Source organism: Bombus bifarius, unplaced genomic scaffold (assembly GCF_011952205.1).
Source record: "Bombus bifarius isolate JDL3187 unplaced genomic scaffold, Bbif_JDL3187 scf7180000007978, whole genome shotgun sequence".
Taxonomy (NCBI): Eukaryota; Metazoa; Arthropoda; class Insecta; order Hymenoptera; family Apidae; genus Bombus; species Bombus bifarius.
Window position 1 is genome coordinate 4,279,498 of NW_022884363.1, and position 15,909 is coordinate 4,295,406.

The 15,909-nt window shown below is 42.3% G+C and overlaps 2 protein-coding genes across 6 annotated transcripts in view; both read right to left on the reverse strand.

Moving 5' to 3' along the window:
- Positions 1–15,909, reverse strand: part of LOC117204512 (serine/threonine-protein kinase N) — a 28,829-nt gene that overhangs the window by 7,569 nt on the left and 5,351 nt on the right. For 2 of the 5 annotated variants that reach the window (XM_033441990.1, XM_033441988.1), the window contains exons 3-6: positions 15,569–15,770; positions 7,192–7,295; positions 5,916–6,120; positions 4,761–4,915 (exon numbers count right to left, since the gene is read on the reverse strand). In XM_033441990.1, coding sequence (XP_033297881.1) covers positions 4,761–4,915; positions 5,916–6,120; positions 7,192–7,295; positions 15,569–15,770 — 666 coding nt within the window. Of the gene's footprint in view, positions 1–4,760; positions 4,916–5,915; positions 6,121–7,191; positions 7,296–8,443; positions 8,601–8,641; positions 8,688–8,795; positions 8,814–15,568; positions 15,771–15,909 lie in introns of those variants that run through there. The other 3 variants (XM_033441989.1, XM_033441987.1, XM_033441991.1) reach the window with 3 other exon arrangements.
- LOC117204513 lies at positions 54–3,275 on the reverse strand. The gene is made up of 2 exons (XM_033441992.1): positions 1,748–3,275; positions 54–1,685 (listed from the first exon to the last, which is right to left on the reverse strand). Exons 1-2 carry the CDS (start codon positions 2,636–2,638, stop codon positions 345–347), a joined length of 2,232 nt encoding a protein of 743 aa, XP_033297883.1. The 5' UTR covers positions 2,639–3,275; the 3' UTR covers positions 54–344.

Here is a 15,909-nt window from a genome sequence, read left to right on the forward strand (position 1 = left end):
ATGTTGAACAAGTACTCACAGAGGTAGGAATAAATGAGTTACGTAACGAAGTGTAATTACTAATATAATCAACGTTTATTAACAGCATTAAGTAATTGCGTGTATCTGTTAGTTTACATAAATGCTTTATATTCAGCAGAATGTTTTAGCAGATGCTAACAATCATAAATAGAAAAAAAAGTATGATATTTTATTCAATAAATATAACTTAACACACGCGTTATATGTTACAAAACACAACCTTACAATATTTTCAATACAGTTTCACCAAGAAACAGAAAATACTATTAATAATGATACAATTTTTAAAAACTTTTAAAAACGCGTTAATGAAGTATTGAGTCTCAGGATTTGTCATTTTTCGGGATCGGGCGAAATATCCTCTTTTCATTCTGTAAACGATATCCTGTTTGACGTTCGAATTCGCTTACAGAACAAGCTCGTGAATTCAGTTCCTCGAAATATCTTCGACAATGTTCACAGGAACAGGAGGGGTTCTTGGAAGGTCCTATGTGATGGCCTGGCTTTCGAAACGCGTTCACTACCGCGCCGAATATCGAGGCCTTCAAAATATGGTCGGTTCTTTCGCCCTGAGGCGTCATAAAGGGAGAAGTAACTCGCGAAGGTACTTTCGATGGAAGAGGGGAAGGGCTTTTGGAACCGAACGAACCGATTTGATTACGAAAAGTGTATGGATGGGGAATACTGTCGCTACGGGTCGTGGAATCAGAATGATCTTGCTGTAAATTTTTTTGCTTCAAAAGCTCTTGTTCCACTATACTAGCGCTTCTGTCTGTACATTCAGTGATTGGTTTACTTGCTCGTCGCATGGTCGGAACTTTCTTAAACATTCTTTGATTATCCTCGCTAGATACAAAACTCCATCCAACTGTACCACTTTCGTCAGATTCCTCGCCACTGTCACCCGACGACCATCCTATCTCATGTTTCTTTAAATATTCTTTCATCTTTCGATTCTGCAACAAATATTTGCGCTCAACTTCTGGTGAACGCCATTGTTTCCCTTCACTTCCCGTCTTAGCCCATATTTCTTCAATTCTTCGTATTCTTTCGCGATCCGAACTGCTCGCATACTCAAAGCTATCACAAGGGGTCAAGTCTACTTCGTTATTTATCAAAGACTCTATGTCGGACAGAGTATCTTTAGATGAAGTAGCAATAGTCGAATCATAATCAAATGGAATGCCCGCGTTAGAGGACGCAGCTGACCAGGGCGCTGAATCGAGATCTCTAAGAGCGCTGTAAGAACTGAATTGAGAAGGATAAAGCGAGCTGAGGACGTCATCACTGTCATAACCCTTTGAACTAGCTATGGAGGGCATCCTCATTGGTGCGTGTTTAAAGCTATCGCATCGTCGTTCTGTAGCACGTTTCAAAAAGGCCTTGTCATCTTGAAATCCTCTGGGCAGAATGTTACTTGCTACTTGCGTATGGGTGACCTTCACGTCCGGATTCTCGAATACGGTCATAGGAGTATCGCATTCATTCTCAGATGTCGTATCGGTGTTCTCATCATCGTCAGAGCCGGTGCAGTACACATCGATGTGCACGGTTCGTGATTTTCGTTTCGCGCTGTCATCTCTCGTTGAGGAATCGGATCTTTCCGAGTCCGCTGAAGGACCGACGCTCGTGGTCTCGGATACTGTTGGCGATTGATTCTCTTGCTAAAATCAGATACACATAATACGAACCTGTTCATCTTTCAGGACAAGAAGATACAACTTACCTTCTTCTTTTTCTGCTCGTCCAACGGATGGAGACCAGTAGCCGCTTTCTTTCTTACTTTGCTTCTGCTGACGATCGTTGACGAAGATTCGTAGGATTCTATATCCGTCGTTTGCGAAGAAGCGTCTTTACTGACTGTGGTCAATTTGGTCGTAACTTTTTCCTGTACACTACTGCACAAATGCGTATCATGTACGCTGGAAACGGTTCCCTCGGAGCACTCTTCACAAACTTCCGGTAACGTACTGAACTGCTGACGCGAAAACACATGTTGATGCGTCGAGGGATGGCGCCAAGAATTGTCGTACGAATGCCTGATGGTTTCACTGCTTGCTATTTTGCTGAAACTCTGTTCCTTCGAACTGCCTGCAGCATCCACGGCGGATAGTACGATGCTGCATGTGCTCTTGCATCGACGATTGTATTGTTGAGAAGAACTGTTGGAAGGACGACGAGAAGGCAGACTCGAGTATGATTGAGGTGAAAATTGCCCGCTGTTATAGCCTGAGTCCGAGACATTCACACTCCGTCCTCTAGATGACATAGAATCGTCATTCCCAGACGAGCCTGATCTTGGAATCGTGAAGTAGCTTGGCTTTGGAGGCGGCGTCGAAGTAAACACGATGTTTCCTCGTTGGAAGCCGAACGAGCTGGAGGATAGGGGTGGGCCAGAAGTCGTGACGATTGGAGTTGTCGGTAATGAAGATGATTGACTGGTATTCCATCGATATATCATGCGAACACCACTCGAATCCGTGACAGTTGAAGACATGCTTACTGGTACCTGACTGGATTCCGAAGTGACCGGTGTACCATGGCGAATCGTGACTTCTGCACGCACCAACCACGGCGGTGGTTGCGTGTTATTCGAGTTACCTTGACGCCCGTACATGTTGTAGCCTTTTTTTTCAGCCTTCTCCACGCTGTTATCCACCGCAAAACATCATCGCCTCGAGCGTTTAATCGGTTTCGCTGCGAAAACGCATTCGCACAACCGTTTCTCTCCTCCCTTGCGAAGAGAATCCGACGTTCTTTCGCTAGCGCCGTTCCGTTGCACATCGATTCGAACGATCGATCGCATTCGCGAAAGATGGAAGCACCGCGCTGCTATTTGTTTCCTTTCTCGATGTCGTTTATTTTCCACTAGATTTCAACAAGCTCAATCGTTTAACGACTCGTTCCACAGCAAGCAAATTTGTTATGCAATTTTTTGTAAAAATTGATTAAACAATTTCAGAGCAAACGAAAGTATTTTCAGAGCGTATTTCACAAGTGCATATATTACATAGTTCTTCGTGAAAGACGGCAATTCTGCGATATTGCGTCTCCGTGATCTATTTTCAGAAACAGTATTACTGTATTCAAGTGATTTCGGAATCTCTTGTATCGTTTCAATATTACGTATCGAAATTGTAAAATAATCTCTTGTTCAAAGAGCGCTCTTGCATCGTAGCAGCACACTTTTCATGAAATAGGAAGCTTTCTTTTCATCCTCGTTAAAAAAAGATTTACGCAACGTTATGATCGCGTTATCGTGTTAACGCGTTGTTTTACTTGAGTTTACGTTTATCGCTGCTCACAAATGATTTTCAAATATCGAGTGCAATTGTCATCGTTTGCTCGTTTCTCGTAAGGTGACAAACCATACGTTACAGCAGCGACGCAAGGTATAATTAGCACAATATAAATTTGGAGCAACGTACAGTCGGACCAAATATACCTGGAACCAGATGATACTTTTAATAAGGCACCGTTTGCCGATTAGTCGTTTCTACTGACAGATACGTCATGCATATCGAATATCAATTTTCTTCAAATAAAAAAAAATTACTAATACTATCCAGTTAGCCAGTCTGAATAAATGCACGGTTTCCTTTGTCTTAATCTTATTCGACTCTTCGAACGACGAAATCGACTCGATCGAAGTAGCCCTCTATATGAGCTTTGGGTCGAGTATTCTCGCCTCCACAAATGTATAATTATTCAACGTGCAACATCCTCTATTTCTGTCAGTCGGTTTCCGTCGTGGAATTCAGTGTGCTTCACAGAAAATCTCGACGTTCTAAAAACCAACGAAAGGGATATCGTACTGAATGACTAGGAACTCGTTTTTTGAGCTTTTTAAACTTCGATCGCTTCTTGCATCCACAGGTATATCTCTAGATAACGGCAACGATATCTCGCGGAACAGACACGTCTGTCTTCTTGGAGTGTAGCAAATTGGGTGCAGAAGAGTGCGACGTCCAACGGGAGTATAACTTTGGGCGGAATCGAGTCAGTCTTGAGATTCAGGTCATAGTTCGGTACGATGGCGTGAATTACCCACGAGTTATATGCCCAGGAATGTCCAAGCAAAGGACACAGACATTTGTTGAACAGTCAGTTCGCGATTGATTGGCGCACATGTCGTTGGTTTATCGCGTTGCTTACGACTGGGTTGTGCCAGCTCCCCTCGAAAGGTGGTAACTAAGCGCGACCCGAAAAGGCGTCATAGAAGACGACGGGGTAGCGGGGATTAGGCAGTGCTATTTCGAGACCGGTGCGTATACGCTACTGCTGTTCGAACTCGACGTAGTCGTCTACGTCGAACACTTTCGTGCGACTTGGATACACAGAAAATCGTTAATCTACTTGGCGAGTTTGATTGTCGGGTCTCTCGTTTCGATTTGCGTCGACCACGGGATACAATAGTGCTAACATTAAAACGACGATATAATTTTCAAGATCAAACCTTTTGGAGTCTCGTCTCTGTGGTCCTCGACTATATGAATGAGATTTTATAGATAGAAAGCGATGCTAATGAATATTCTTCGCGTAAAAGGCGTGCATGTTAGCTGTTCAATGAAACGATGACTTATAAAGGACAGCATGTCTGTTAAGTAGAATATAATATCAATAGCTCCCTTTTGACAGCGTATCTCCGTTCTGTCTCACAAAAGCTTTTCATTATCGAATGTCAGTCCCTACGTGATATGTCATATCATTGCATATATTGAACAGGAAATGATACATACCTCCGTTAAGGCCTTCTTATCGGCGACTTTGGCACTTTGTAAAAGACGTATCACGTTCTTAGCCCCTTCTACAACCGCAGCTTCGATCCGTAAACGATGTCGTAGTTCCTCCACCCTTTCCTCCAGCGCGAGCTCCAAGCTAGGCTCGTACCTATCTGTAATTAGAATGTTCGATATTGTCGACCACGCTACCAATATACCTTTCATCGAAATATCTGATCGAACGATAATAATTAAAATTCTTACACGATTCGAATGGCGTTTCGTGTTCATTCGAACATACATTTCCCTAGCGGGGAATAGATATTGAGAGCTTACAGAGGTACGCGAATGGATAGCTTGTTATAACACAACTGTATTGGCTTGATATCTAAAGGCAAAGTAAAATTGCTTTTGCGTCACGCGAGACTGCCTGCTGGTGTCCTCTTCGAATGGTTGATTCTTTTTCACTGCTCGAATGTACTGCATGAATCGAACGAGAAGAACGACAACGATGAATTTTTTTCACATCAAAGAGATAAAGGTTACGTAGCCACATAGTGTGTACATTTTGTAATTTTAATACATATGTACATATACGTATAATCGAATAAAATATTAAATATAAACGTCAAGGAGCTTCCATTTACAACGATGCTTTGCGGTAACAATGATCGTACATCGACCGGTAACGCCTCGACCAGAGGCGTACCGAGAAATACAATGATGCACAAGTCCAATATAGTCCATGGGTTTTATGCTGTTCATTATCAAGTTGGTAACTATAAAAGAGGAAGCATTAATGAAAAATTATTAACGCATAAAGTTGCAAAATTCAGGAAGGTTTCGAGTTTGGTAAACGAACATTCCCTTTCAATCGTGAGAGAGCAACCATCTTTATGAACATCCGTTGCTACTTCCACTAAATTACTACTATATTTCACGGGTGGTATGTGGCCTATATTTTAGCAATTACTATGATCCAACCACGTAATGCGCGTAATACTTCGGCATGAGTCATGATAGCGTATCCCGAATAACTATATGATATAGTGAACTCTAATTGGCAATAATTACGTCCTTGAAGTGACTAATTTCTTATCTGCACCGGTTAAGGCTCTTAACCTTAAGCAGTTCGAGCACTCGATAGAAGAGACAGCATGCTCAATTTTGTACCTTTATTGCTAGTTGTCTCGCCATTTGGTGGTGGAGCATCGCGTGCATGCTGTTGCTGACGAGCTTGCCGCACTTTCATTATTCGCATGCGTAGGAACTCGATTTTGGCGCGAGAATCGTCAAGCATTTGTTGAGCCTCCTGCAGTAACTTTTTATCTCTACCACTTGTCAAACTCTGAATCATGTTTTCCGCCCCTTGCTTCACCTGAAATATGAGCAGAAAAACAGGATCACTATGAAGTTCGAAAAATATTTGATTTCTTGATATAACTTACACAATTTATAAGTAATAAAAATAACTATGTCTGATAACGTTACATTTATAAAGCGGCAGTGATTCACCTTTTTAAAGAAAAATTTCGGCATTTTTGCTGCTCTCTCGACGAGATCTGATAAGCGACTACGCGTTTTCTAAACATTGTAAGTATTCACCAGCTCGATATTTAAACCTATTATACTTTGAAATGGATCGCGTCATATGACGTAGGGATACGATTTCGCTTCTACATATATCGCCGCAGACATTGAAAATTCGTTGACATTTCTAAGCTGGCGAAAAGCCAGGATCAATGACGTACATTTTTTCAGTTTCTCCAAGAAATTATTCACAATATTCTCATCTTTTTTTCTTTTTCAACTTTCAATTTCAATCCGTAAGTAGAAATTAAAATAGCAGGATTTAAAGATTACTTGAAAAGCGATAACAGTGCTCCCGTTCGTTTGATCCCGAGTTCATTTGATCAGATCGATGTTACGAGTGCAAATAAGATTATAAAGAAAGTTCAAAGCCTGCTAACATTGATTAATGAAAATCTCCCATATGATGAAACGAGAAGCTATCTTTAGTGAAGAAAAAATGCCGACGATTCACTGCTGACTCACAGAATGAGAACGGGCTAGAAATGTCTCGCCTGTAATCATTCGTAAGCTGATTACGATAGGAACAGTGCGACTATCACTATGCACATTATTAAGATACACTAAACAGATATCAACCAGTAGCACAGCATATACATAAACATTACCATGATGTCATAATTAGGTTAATATCCGTACCTTCTTTAATTGATATTTATAATTTTAAAAAATATCTAGGACTATAAAATTTAGACTAATATAGACTAGACTAATTCAGACTAATATTCAATTTTAATTACGAAATTAAAATTAGTATTCGTCTAATCGATTGAGTTATGGTCTCAGCTATTTTTTTCGTAACTCGTAAGATAATGATACTTTTAATATTTTTGTTTTTCTTTTTTTTAACGATGTCTACCTTGAGTTCGATATTGAGCTGCTTCTCCAAGGACAAAAGACGAAGATCCGTGAATAGACCCTCCTGACTCGGCGACGACGGCCCCATTGGTGACAGAGGCGTGTCTGAAACGAAAATAGGCGTTGAAAATAAAAAGCCGCTTCTTTATCCACTCTAAAACGTTTCGATTATAGGAAAAGTAAATTTTGCAATTTTTAGAAAACTCTAATACCCTCCATGATTTACAATCTCATTCCATGGTATTCAAAACAATTAAACATTAAAAATATAATAAATAACTAAGAACGATATCCTATTAAAACACGATTTAACGTGGGCGTCGGTTCGCACCAGTACATCTCGTTACATCTATGCAAGCGCCTCGAGTGTCCAATAGTGAAATCGCAAGGTACTCGAATCCCACTTCCTGTAACCCACTAGAGATATCTCCGAGGCTAGCTAAGGACTCCCACGTATTTAACGCTGTCTCAAGCACAATGCGAGCGTAGAAAAAGTGTTAATCTTCTTTGTTTCGCGTATACAGACGAGCACACACCGTTGCTTGTCAATTTCCCATCGCCAGTTTTCACTGGCACTGAAACCTGCAACGTCAGTCGACGTTGTAAACGTTTGACGACCATAAAACGAAAATCCTTACGGTAATCGCCTCGGTTCTCATCGAAATCGTAAAATTAATAGCTGCTCGCGATCGGCCATATTACTGCCTCTCCAAGCAAAGGGAAACACGAATACAAAAAACCACGTAATTGACGTATGATTTACGTAGATCGTTGGAATATGTAGCAAAAATCTGCATGGAAATTTGCGTAATGCTTTATACACAAACATGATCTTCGATGGTAAAATCCTAACATCTATACCTACTAGCAAGGTTTAACGTTTATCCTTTATGACGCGATTCAACTAGCATAAATCAAGGTCGTGCGCTGTGAAATCACAGACTATCCGATTTGCATAAAAAGCAATTGATATTGCCATTAAAATATAGGTACGTACGCTATTAAGACACGTGACTAAGAAAATTTGTCGTCGATATCGTTATAATTCTGTATCGATCTTTATAGAGAGATATTATATATTTCATCGGATTCAAAGAAACTCCTACGAGCATTCATTGCACAAGTCGCGATCGTAAAAGTAGATCGCGGCAAAGTAAGGGCGGAAACATTCTGAAAAACCAGTGTCAGAATTATAAGCGGAGTTTCCGTACAGACCGGAACTTCAAACAATTACAGTAATCAATTCCACTTACGTAATTGTATCGCCAGCATTTGCGAAACGTACGAGAGTCTCGTTTTAATATAGGTACCGGACACGCCTTGATACTCATATTTCTTTGCAATTTCTGTTCGAATCATAGTGAGGTGACGCGATATATACAGCCATGTTTCCATGGCATACAATATACAGTTTCCTGTGTACGAAGTATTCGACAACGACATGTCGATACCTCGTTTACATGTCCGTTGAATTCGTGGCCTGCGTGGCCCTGAGTGCTAGTGTGTGTGTGCACGATATTCAAAGGATTACCACGGACGCACGAAACTACGCGAAATTTCTTTCGAGCTCGCCGGACCGTGAAGGCCCCACGGGAGAGGATTTACCATCGATATTAAGCGGGAGTACGAGTGCAGATTTAGCCAGCCGCACGGAAAACAACGGTAACGACGTGAAGAAACGTGCTCACCGCCGACAAAGAGACACGTAAACGCACACACGACGCTTATGTATAGGGACAACCGCACTTGCACTCGTCGGTGCACGCGTTTAGCTTGACATGTCCGAATAAGGCGAACAACGGAACGAAACAGAGAGAAAGAGAGGAAAATAAGGAGAATATCGACCATGGGAATGCATACGAGAGTAGTGTCGGTTCGACTCGACCGATTCCATCGTGCGACTCGTTCCCCAAGAAACGAGAAAGGGGATAGCGGAAGGAAGAGGTACTCGCAAAAGGGTTGTCCGACTGGTGGAATATATACGAGGGTATCGTCGTTGTAATCGATTCGATTCGAGTAAAGATCCTTAGAATAGGAATACAGAAAGGACAAAAAATAAAGGGAAGATAAAGAAATAAAGGGAAGAGAAATGAAATTCACATTCCAAACGTGGTGAATTTCGATATTGTACACATATTGTTGTTAAAATGTACGTGGTAAGTTCCCCGAGAAACAACACAAGGAAAAGGGAGCAACAATTAAAAGGGGAGAATAACATAGAGAAAAGAAGGTGAATGACACAAGGGAGGATGTCGAAAACGGGGGGGAAAAAAAGAATAATTCGTAATAGAAGGTGGAAGGCGAAACAGTGGAAGAGAGGTCTTAGGACAATGCCGCATCGGAGAGTACGCGAAACCATGTCATTAGCGCAGTACCAGAACACGTGCCCCATTATGCTCCGTTTTCGCAAGCAAGGGGATATGACAAAGACTTTCCTTGTTTCCAGACTACAAAACTCCATACGGTTTGCGCTGTTCCACCCTTTCCGATCTTCCCGTTCGAAACAATGAATGGAATTATTAACGCACTCGTACCACGCTTAACTTTCAAAAACGAAGCAATCGAGATGAGCTGCATTTTTTTCTTATTTTTACCGACCGAGAAGTTGCTATCTTTTTCACCGGTTTGACGAGATAGGGTGCAACGCACGCAACCCTTCGGGACGATAGGAGAAAGGCACCAGTGTATTACCGCGTCTCTTCGTATGTGCATAATTTGCTTGCATGCATCATCTCGTCAGGGACAAAAGCATCGCGTGAAACTTGCTAACTCAACGCCGAGCCATCTCACAAGAATTATATTTTCCTTTCTCGTCTCGAGTCGACACAGTCCTTTCTCGAGTTAGGTATCGTAACTACGAACGTTCTTACGTGGAACATGTTGCATTGCACAAGACGCGTTACTTGCCCATAGGGAGGAATCATATAAAGGCGCATTAAAAAGCAACGAGCAAAGATACGTTGTAATTAGAGAGAAATCGTATGGGATACCGTGAAAAAGGCGCGCTAGATGCGAAATTAAAAATTGTAATCGTTCGACGCTCTAACGATAGACTAGAACATGATTTCCTCTTTGTATGCTCGAGCACTCGACAGACTCTCCGCACGTCGCCCATTCATGATTTCGCCTGCAACGTGCGTACCGGTGCTGCTCTTTCCACGTATTCACGCGATTCACACAGACGCGCGTTCATAAAGCGTAACCTGGGGGCCAGACACTTCCTACGGCATATATTAATACACATATACGTAAAGAGTAATTGTGTTCCGCTGTATCGTAAAAGGGGATGGAGTGTGGTCTGCAACATCCTTATTACGGGACTGATTAAAATAATTAGCGTGACTAGAAGTTAAGCGTGAACTTGCCGACCGGTGTAAAGAACACACACGATCAAGAGGTACACGGTGTTGGTATCCTGTCGCGTAACCATCACTTACGTCAACCAGTCAAGTGTCTTGCGATAGAATATGTTATTAATTGGCCTAAACGTTGCTCAACCATTGTGCGCTGGCACAGCCGATGGGAAGAAATTCTTAGACCTGAGAATGAGCGAGTGGTCTAAAGATGGAAAAAGAAAAAGGTAAATTTTCGTCTCTTCAAAAGTAAATGACCAGAAGAATAAATTTGTCACGGGATTACGGCCAGAACGAGAAGACAGCACTTTGAAATAAAGACAAGATCTTTCCGTGAACCTACCCAGGATAACAGCCAGCGTTTAACTATAGCGTAGCATTTAACTTATTAGTATAGGGGCTACCGTTTGCGTCGAACGAGAAAATTACGCGCAACCGGTTTCCTGAAAAGTATTCCGTTTAAAAACCTTCTCCGTGACCACGGTTGCGAGCCTACTAAAATCCTATACAAGCCGTCAATTAGCTGATATAAATCGCAACGCTTATTTGCGACTGCGAGTGATCGACGAGTTTACGATCGCAGAAAAGCGGTAGTGCTATACCGTTCGCCTCGATCTTGTAAATTATTACGTGCGTACCGTTCCGGAGAACCGTGGAAAGGGTCGTAAAACGGTTTCAACGAAGGCTTTTGATAAGCTTGATGGAACAACGGACCATATCAATCAAATCTATGACACATTTTCTCTCATTCACTGTCCGTAGGCGTCATATGTAACCTATAAACGCACAGGAACGATTCATTCGTATATATCGGCCGATAGCAGTCAATACATATCGACGTGTTACGAGACTTTTGTAGTTCATGACTCATGAAACCTTATCGATGCTTGATTTTTATTCTACCACGCAGTGACAACACGGACATACCGAGAATGCATGAACATTTAAATCATAGGTATCACAAGAGAATAGAATGCCAGATAAGAAAATAGTTAAGTTAAATAAATTCTTCTTCTGATTATTTTCATGTACAATTCGCATATTTAACGGGCTATTATTTAATAGGTTTTAATATGCTATTGGTTCCTTTATTTTGAAAAAATTACGTAACTTCCTGTAACGATGATGAGACGTGAGACAAAAATAGGATGATGTGTTACGCCGGTAAACGCAAACGTTGAGGCTCGAACGCACATAAAACCGACTTTGTATGCAATAAAGTTCGCACTGGTTGGGGTTTACAGGCCACCCGGTGAAAGGATAACAGAGCGTGGCTCTATGGTACAAATTTTTAGCGAGCATCTACAAAGTTTCCGACAGAAAAATTTCCTAACCGGATCGATGAATCACAAACGGCCACATCATCGAGATCATCCGGGATTCGGAACATTCGGTGTGTACACGGGGCAACGTGATTTGCGTTATAGAACGCGGGAATTATGTAATGCGTTCCGTTTATTTAGAAGTGGTACGCGTAACCGACCAAATGTCGCGCGAGAACGATAACAGTCTACTTGAGAAAGAGGCGTGCAGTTACAACAATAAAACGACAACCTTTTACACGCCATAACTTTACATACCGATACCAATATATCTCGACTACGATCGGAAACAATGATCCGACGAGTGAAATCTGCAAACTCGACTCAAGAATCGTGCACCAATTACTTCTCACGCTACAAATTGCGCTCCCATACATTTATATCGCGTAAAACAGGCCTTGATCTGCCATTTCGGTCCGTACGACCGTAGCAACCGCTGAAACGATCGATCGAAAAATTGCATTTGTCCTCGAGTACGAAGGCAAGCCGTGCATGATGCAGCACAGGAAGAAAGGAACCCGCTGAATTGACCGTCATTTTGATAAATACACGCTGAACAACAAAATGATCGTAATTTTCGAGCAGGAGGAGATGGAGGATGATCGACGCAGTCGAGTACAATTCATGCGTGTCGCGATATCTCTATTATCCATTACATTGCCCGTTGTTTCTAAGGTTGTTCGATTGCGAAGTGTCGCGTAATTTTGCGTCGACTGCTTGTCGAGAGTCTCAGGAGGAAGCAGGTAGTCCCTAAAAGGGGACAAGGGAGTAGAGAGAGGGCCCGAGGGCCTTCTTGATATACGACAGCGTGGAATGCGAAAGCGTGGGTTCGCTTCGGTTCGGCTGAAACGCGATCTCGATCCACATCGAAGCAGGCGAGGGCCGCGGGCTAAATACACGCGCGAGCGCGCAACGGTACTCCGTGCGAGCGATCGCTCGACCGATCGCTTCTCGTAATACGTTGTTCAATGTATCATGTATACACGCATGCAGACGTGTATGTATGGGTATCGCATAAGAGCGTTTTCACTGTCTCCCGCGAGGAGAACGCGCGCGTTACACGCACGTAGCCAGAACTCGAAGAACTGGAAAGTGAACGAGAGAGCCCTGTTGCTCGTTACGTTGCTTCCCTCGCGGCGTCCAATCGCCGGAGGAAAGGAGGGAATATGTACTTTCTCCTCAATCCGTGGCATAGTCTCATCCGCGATATCTTATTCTAAGCTTACATGCTCTCGTTGTTATTGGCAATGGAGACAATACAAGGCGACAATACAAAAAAGACGAGTGGGAATAATGCCTTCGAGAGATACGTGGTTGAAGTATTTCAAGAAATATCATGAATATTGTTTATAACGTAGTTGATGCATCAATGGTTAATGCAGAATGACGGTAATGGTCTGTTTCTAGCCATCAATATGACATAATATGAAAAATAAATCTGGGCAATGCGTACGTATATGACGTACTTTTTTTGTAATATTGTCATACGACTGTTCGATCTTTATAGTCACGAGGTGGTTATTGTAAGGAATACCCAATAACATATAAACCTTTAGGACTCGTCTCATGTGTATGAACAAAAAATTCAAGCTTAGATTTCTTTGAAGTATCGATACTTTATAAGAAGAAAACTTTTTTATATATCATAATTAACGCTACCCTGGGATATCAAACACAGAGTATTAAATACGTATAATGCGATTAAGTAGCCGTATAATTGGCAGCGCGATAAAGGCCGTTTTAAGGGCAATCTTAGGGATCGAAACCAGTTATTTCTCTAGGTAACGATACGATACGAAGCTTAGCGGTGCTTGCAGTTGCATTGTTAGGACCGTTCTGAATGGCATAACCCGTCGCAGAGAGAACTGAATGAGGTGGCCCGAAGGCAGGTTGCTAGTCCCCAGAATGTATGATGACTGACTTAACTGGAGTGGATAGAGCGTCTGGGTCCACGGTATAAATAGATGCTACCACTTACCGTCAATTCAAAGAGAACACAAGACTCGAGCTGCTCGCTAGTCGCGAGCGAGTACGAAGCCTCGGGCGCGTCACGAAACGGCACCGATAGCTAAGTGCCATCCAGTGGCGTAACTAGTCTTTCAAGGTCGGGGAATCAAGAGAAGTACCAATTTCGAGAAGACGGTACCAATACTGTCCTCCCTAAAATTAATTCTCTATAGATTAAAGGGTGAAATACTGATTACGTAACATTCTAGAGTTCACTTGTTTTCGATCGGGAGTAAAAATAGAAGTTTCATTTAAATCGGCTTGTTAAATCTCAGAACTATTTAGATATAATTCGGCAAATAGAAGAGCGCCTTTTTTTTTATTATGAAGATATCAAATCAAATGTTTCAATAAAACGGCAAAAAGATTTACATTGCGCTATAATGTGTATCTATGTTACGATAAGATTCCTAAGAAATGGATCATGATAATAGATAAAGCGATACAAAACGGTAAGCATGAAATACAACGCTACGCCCGTGACTATTCAGGATACCATGACCCCTGATTACGAGCATCGGAGTTAATCGTTCTTAATTTATGTCCAGCCACTACACAGCTAGTACATCGGAGTATTCTAAACGAGGGAAATGACCAGTCACACTAACTGGAAATGCCAGCAGAGTACCGTTTCCGGAATAACGTATCGTTGCGACTGCAAACGCGTATGCGTCCCGTGTAGCGATCGAACCGTTAAGAGTAATCTCTCAAAAAAATCCCAGACGGTAATCCAAAGTCCACTGCGAATGACTCATAGCGTAAACAAGCAAATCACGCGCGAAGCAAACAAATTGGATTTTATTCGCGGCAGAGATATATGTATTTCTTACTATTGAAAACCTATTGATGTTTGTCTGGGGAGATTAAAAACGGCCAAGAAGCCATTGAGAAACGGCTGAGCCATGGGCAAGTTTTCAACAAAAATTTATCGAAGCGTCGATCACTGAATCGTGGATGCAATGATTGCTTAGCAAAATAATTATGGCTCCAGAGAGCTGGATATGGTCGATTTGCTAGGTCCGATGCAGTAATAAAACAGCAACTCGCACGCACGGTTGAGCTTTATAAACCGAAGACGTCGTCTCGACGCCTCGTTAGCGGGTGGAGTTATTAAGTGGCTGCTCGTTAACGATACAGAAAGAGCAGTCGTTAGCATGGCAGGAAAGAACATACAGGAACACTTGCCATTAGTCCGATATATCGATAAGTTATCCGTAAGTAAACAGAAACGTTAATTGATATCTTGAAAAGGAGCCGTGGTCGTTCTCGAGTCTCTTTTATAAGCGAATATAAAAATAAAAACGAAAGCAAATCGTTAGCGTGTTTTAACTCGACTACTTTAGACAATAGTTGCGCAATTATAATGGGATTGCTTATCGAGACCTCTCTTTTTTTTACGATTTTTTCGCGAATCATAATCGTACGATAACGCGCCACGTTGAATCTCGATTTCACACGGTTGCTCCGAAAAATCCTTGAACTCGTTTATGGTATCGATGGGCTAAACGTATTCACACGCACGAACCGCCAGGCTGAAGCAGTAATTGATCGGCACGAAGTCTAACACGCGGCATTACATAAAACCCGTTTAGGCGCGCATGAGTCTGCCTTATCCTCTCGGTCAATGCCATGCAGCGTTAAGGCGAATACAAAGATGGTATCTGCCGGTTGGCCGTGCGACTTCTCTTTGCCTTACCTTGACCGTTCGAATGATTTTGCTGGGGCGACTGTGGCTGACCCTGCGTCAATATAATTTGACTCTCCAGTTGCTGAAGCTCGGCCTGAAGTTCATTCAGCTTACTATTCGACTTTTTCACGATCGTCGCCACGTCGGAGAGCGCTTTACGATCGGTCGCCACTTCCCTCAGCTTCTCGGCGCCGGCCTTTATCTTCAGCTCCTGCAACCAAACCAGCGTACGTAAACGTTCCTTGTCGTTTTATGGCGAACCTTTTATGTTACATGGCTACGTCGGGAATAAACGTATTCGCCGCATGTCGTTCTAGGGTACCCGAACCACACAGGAGACGGAATTTCGC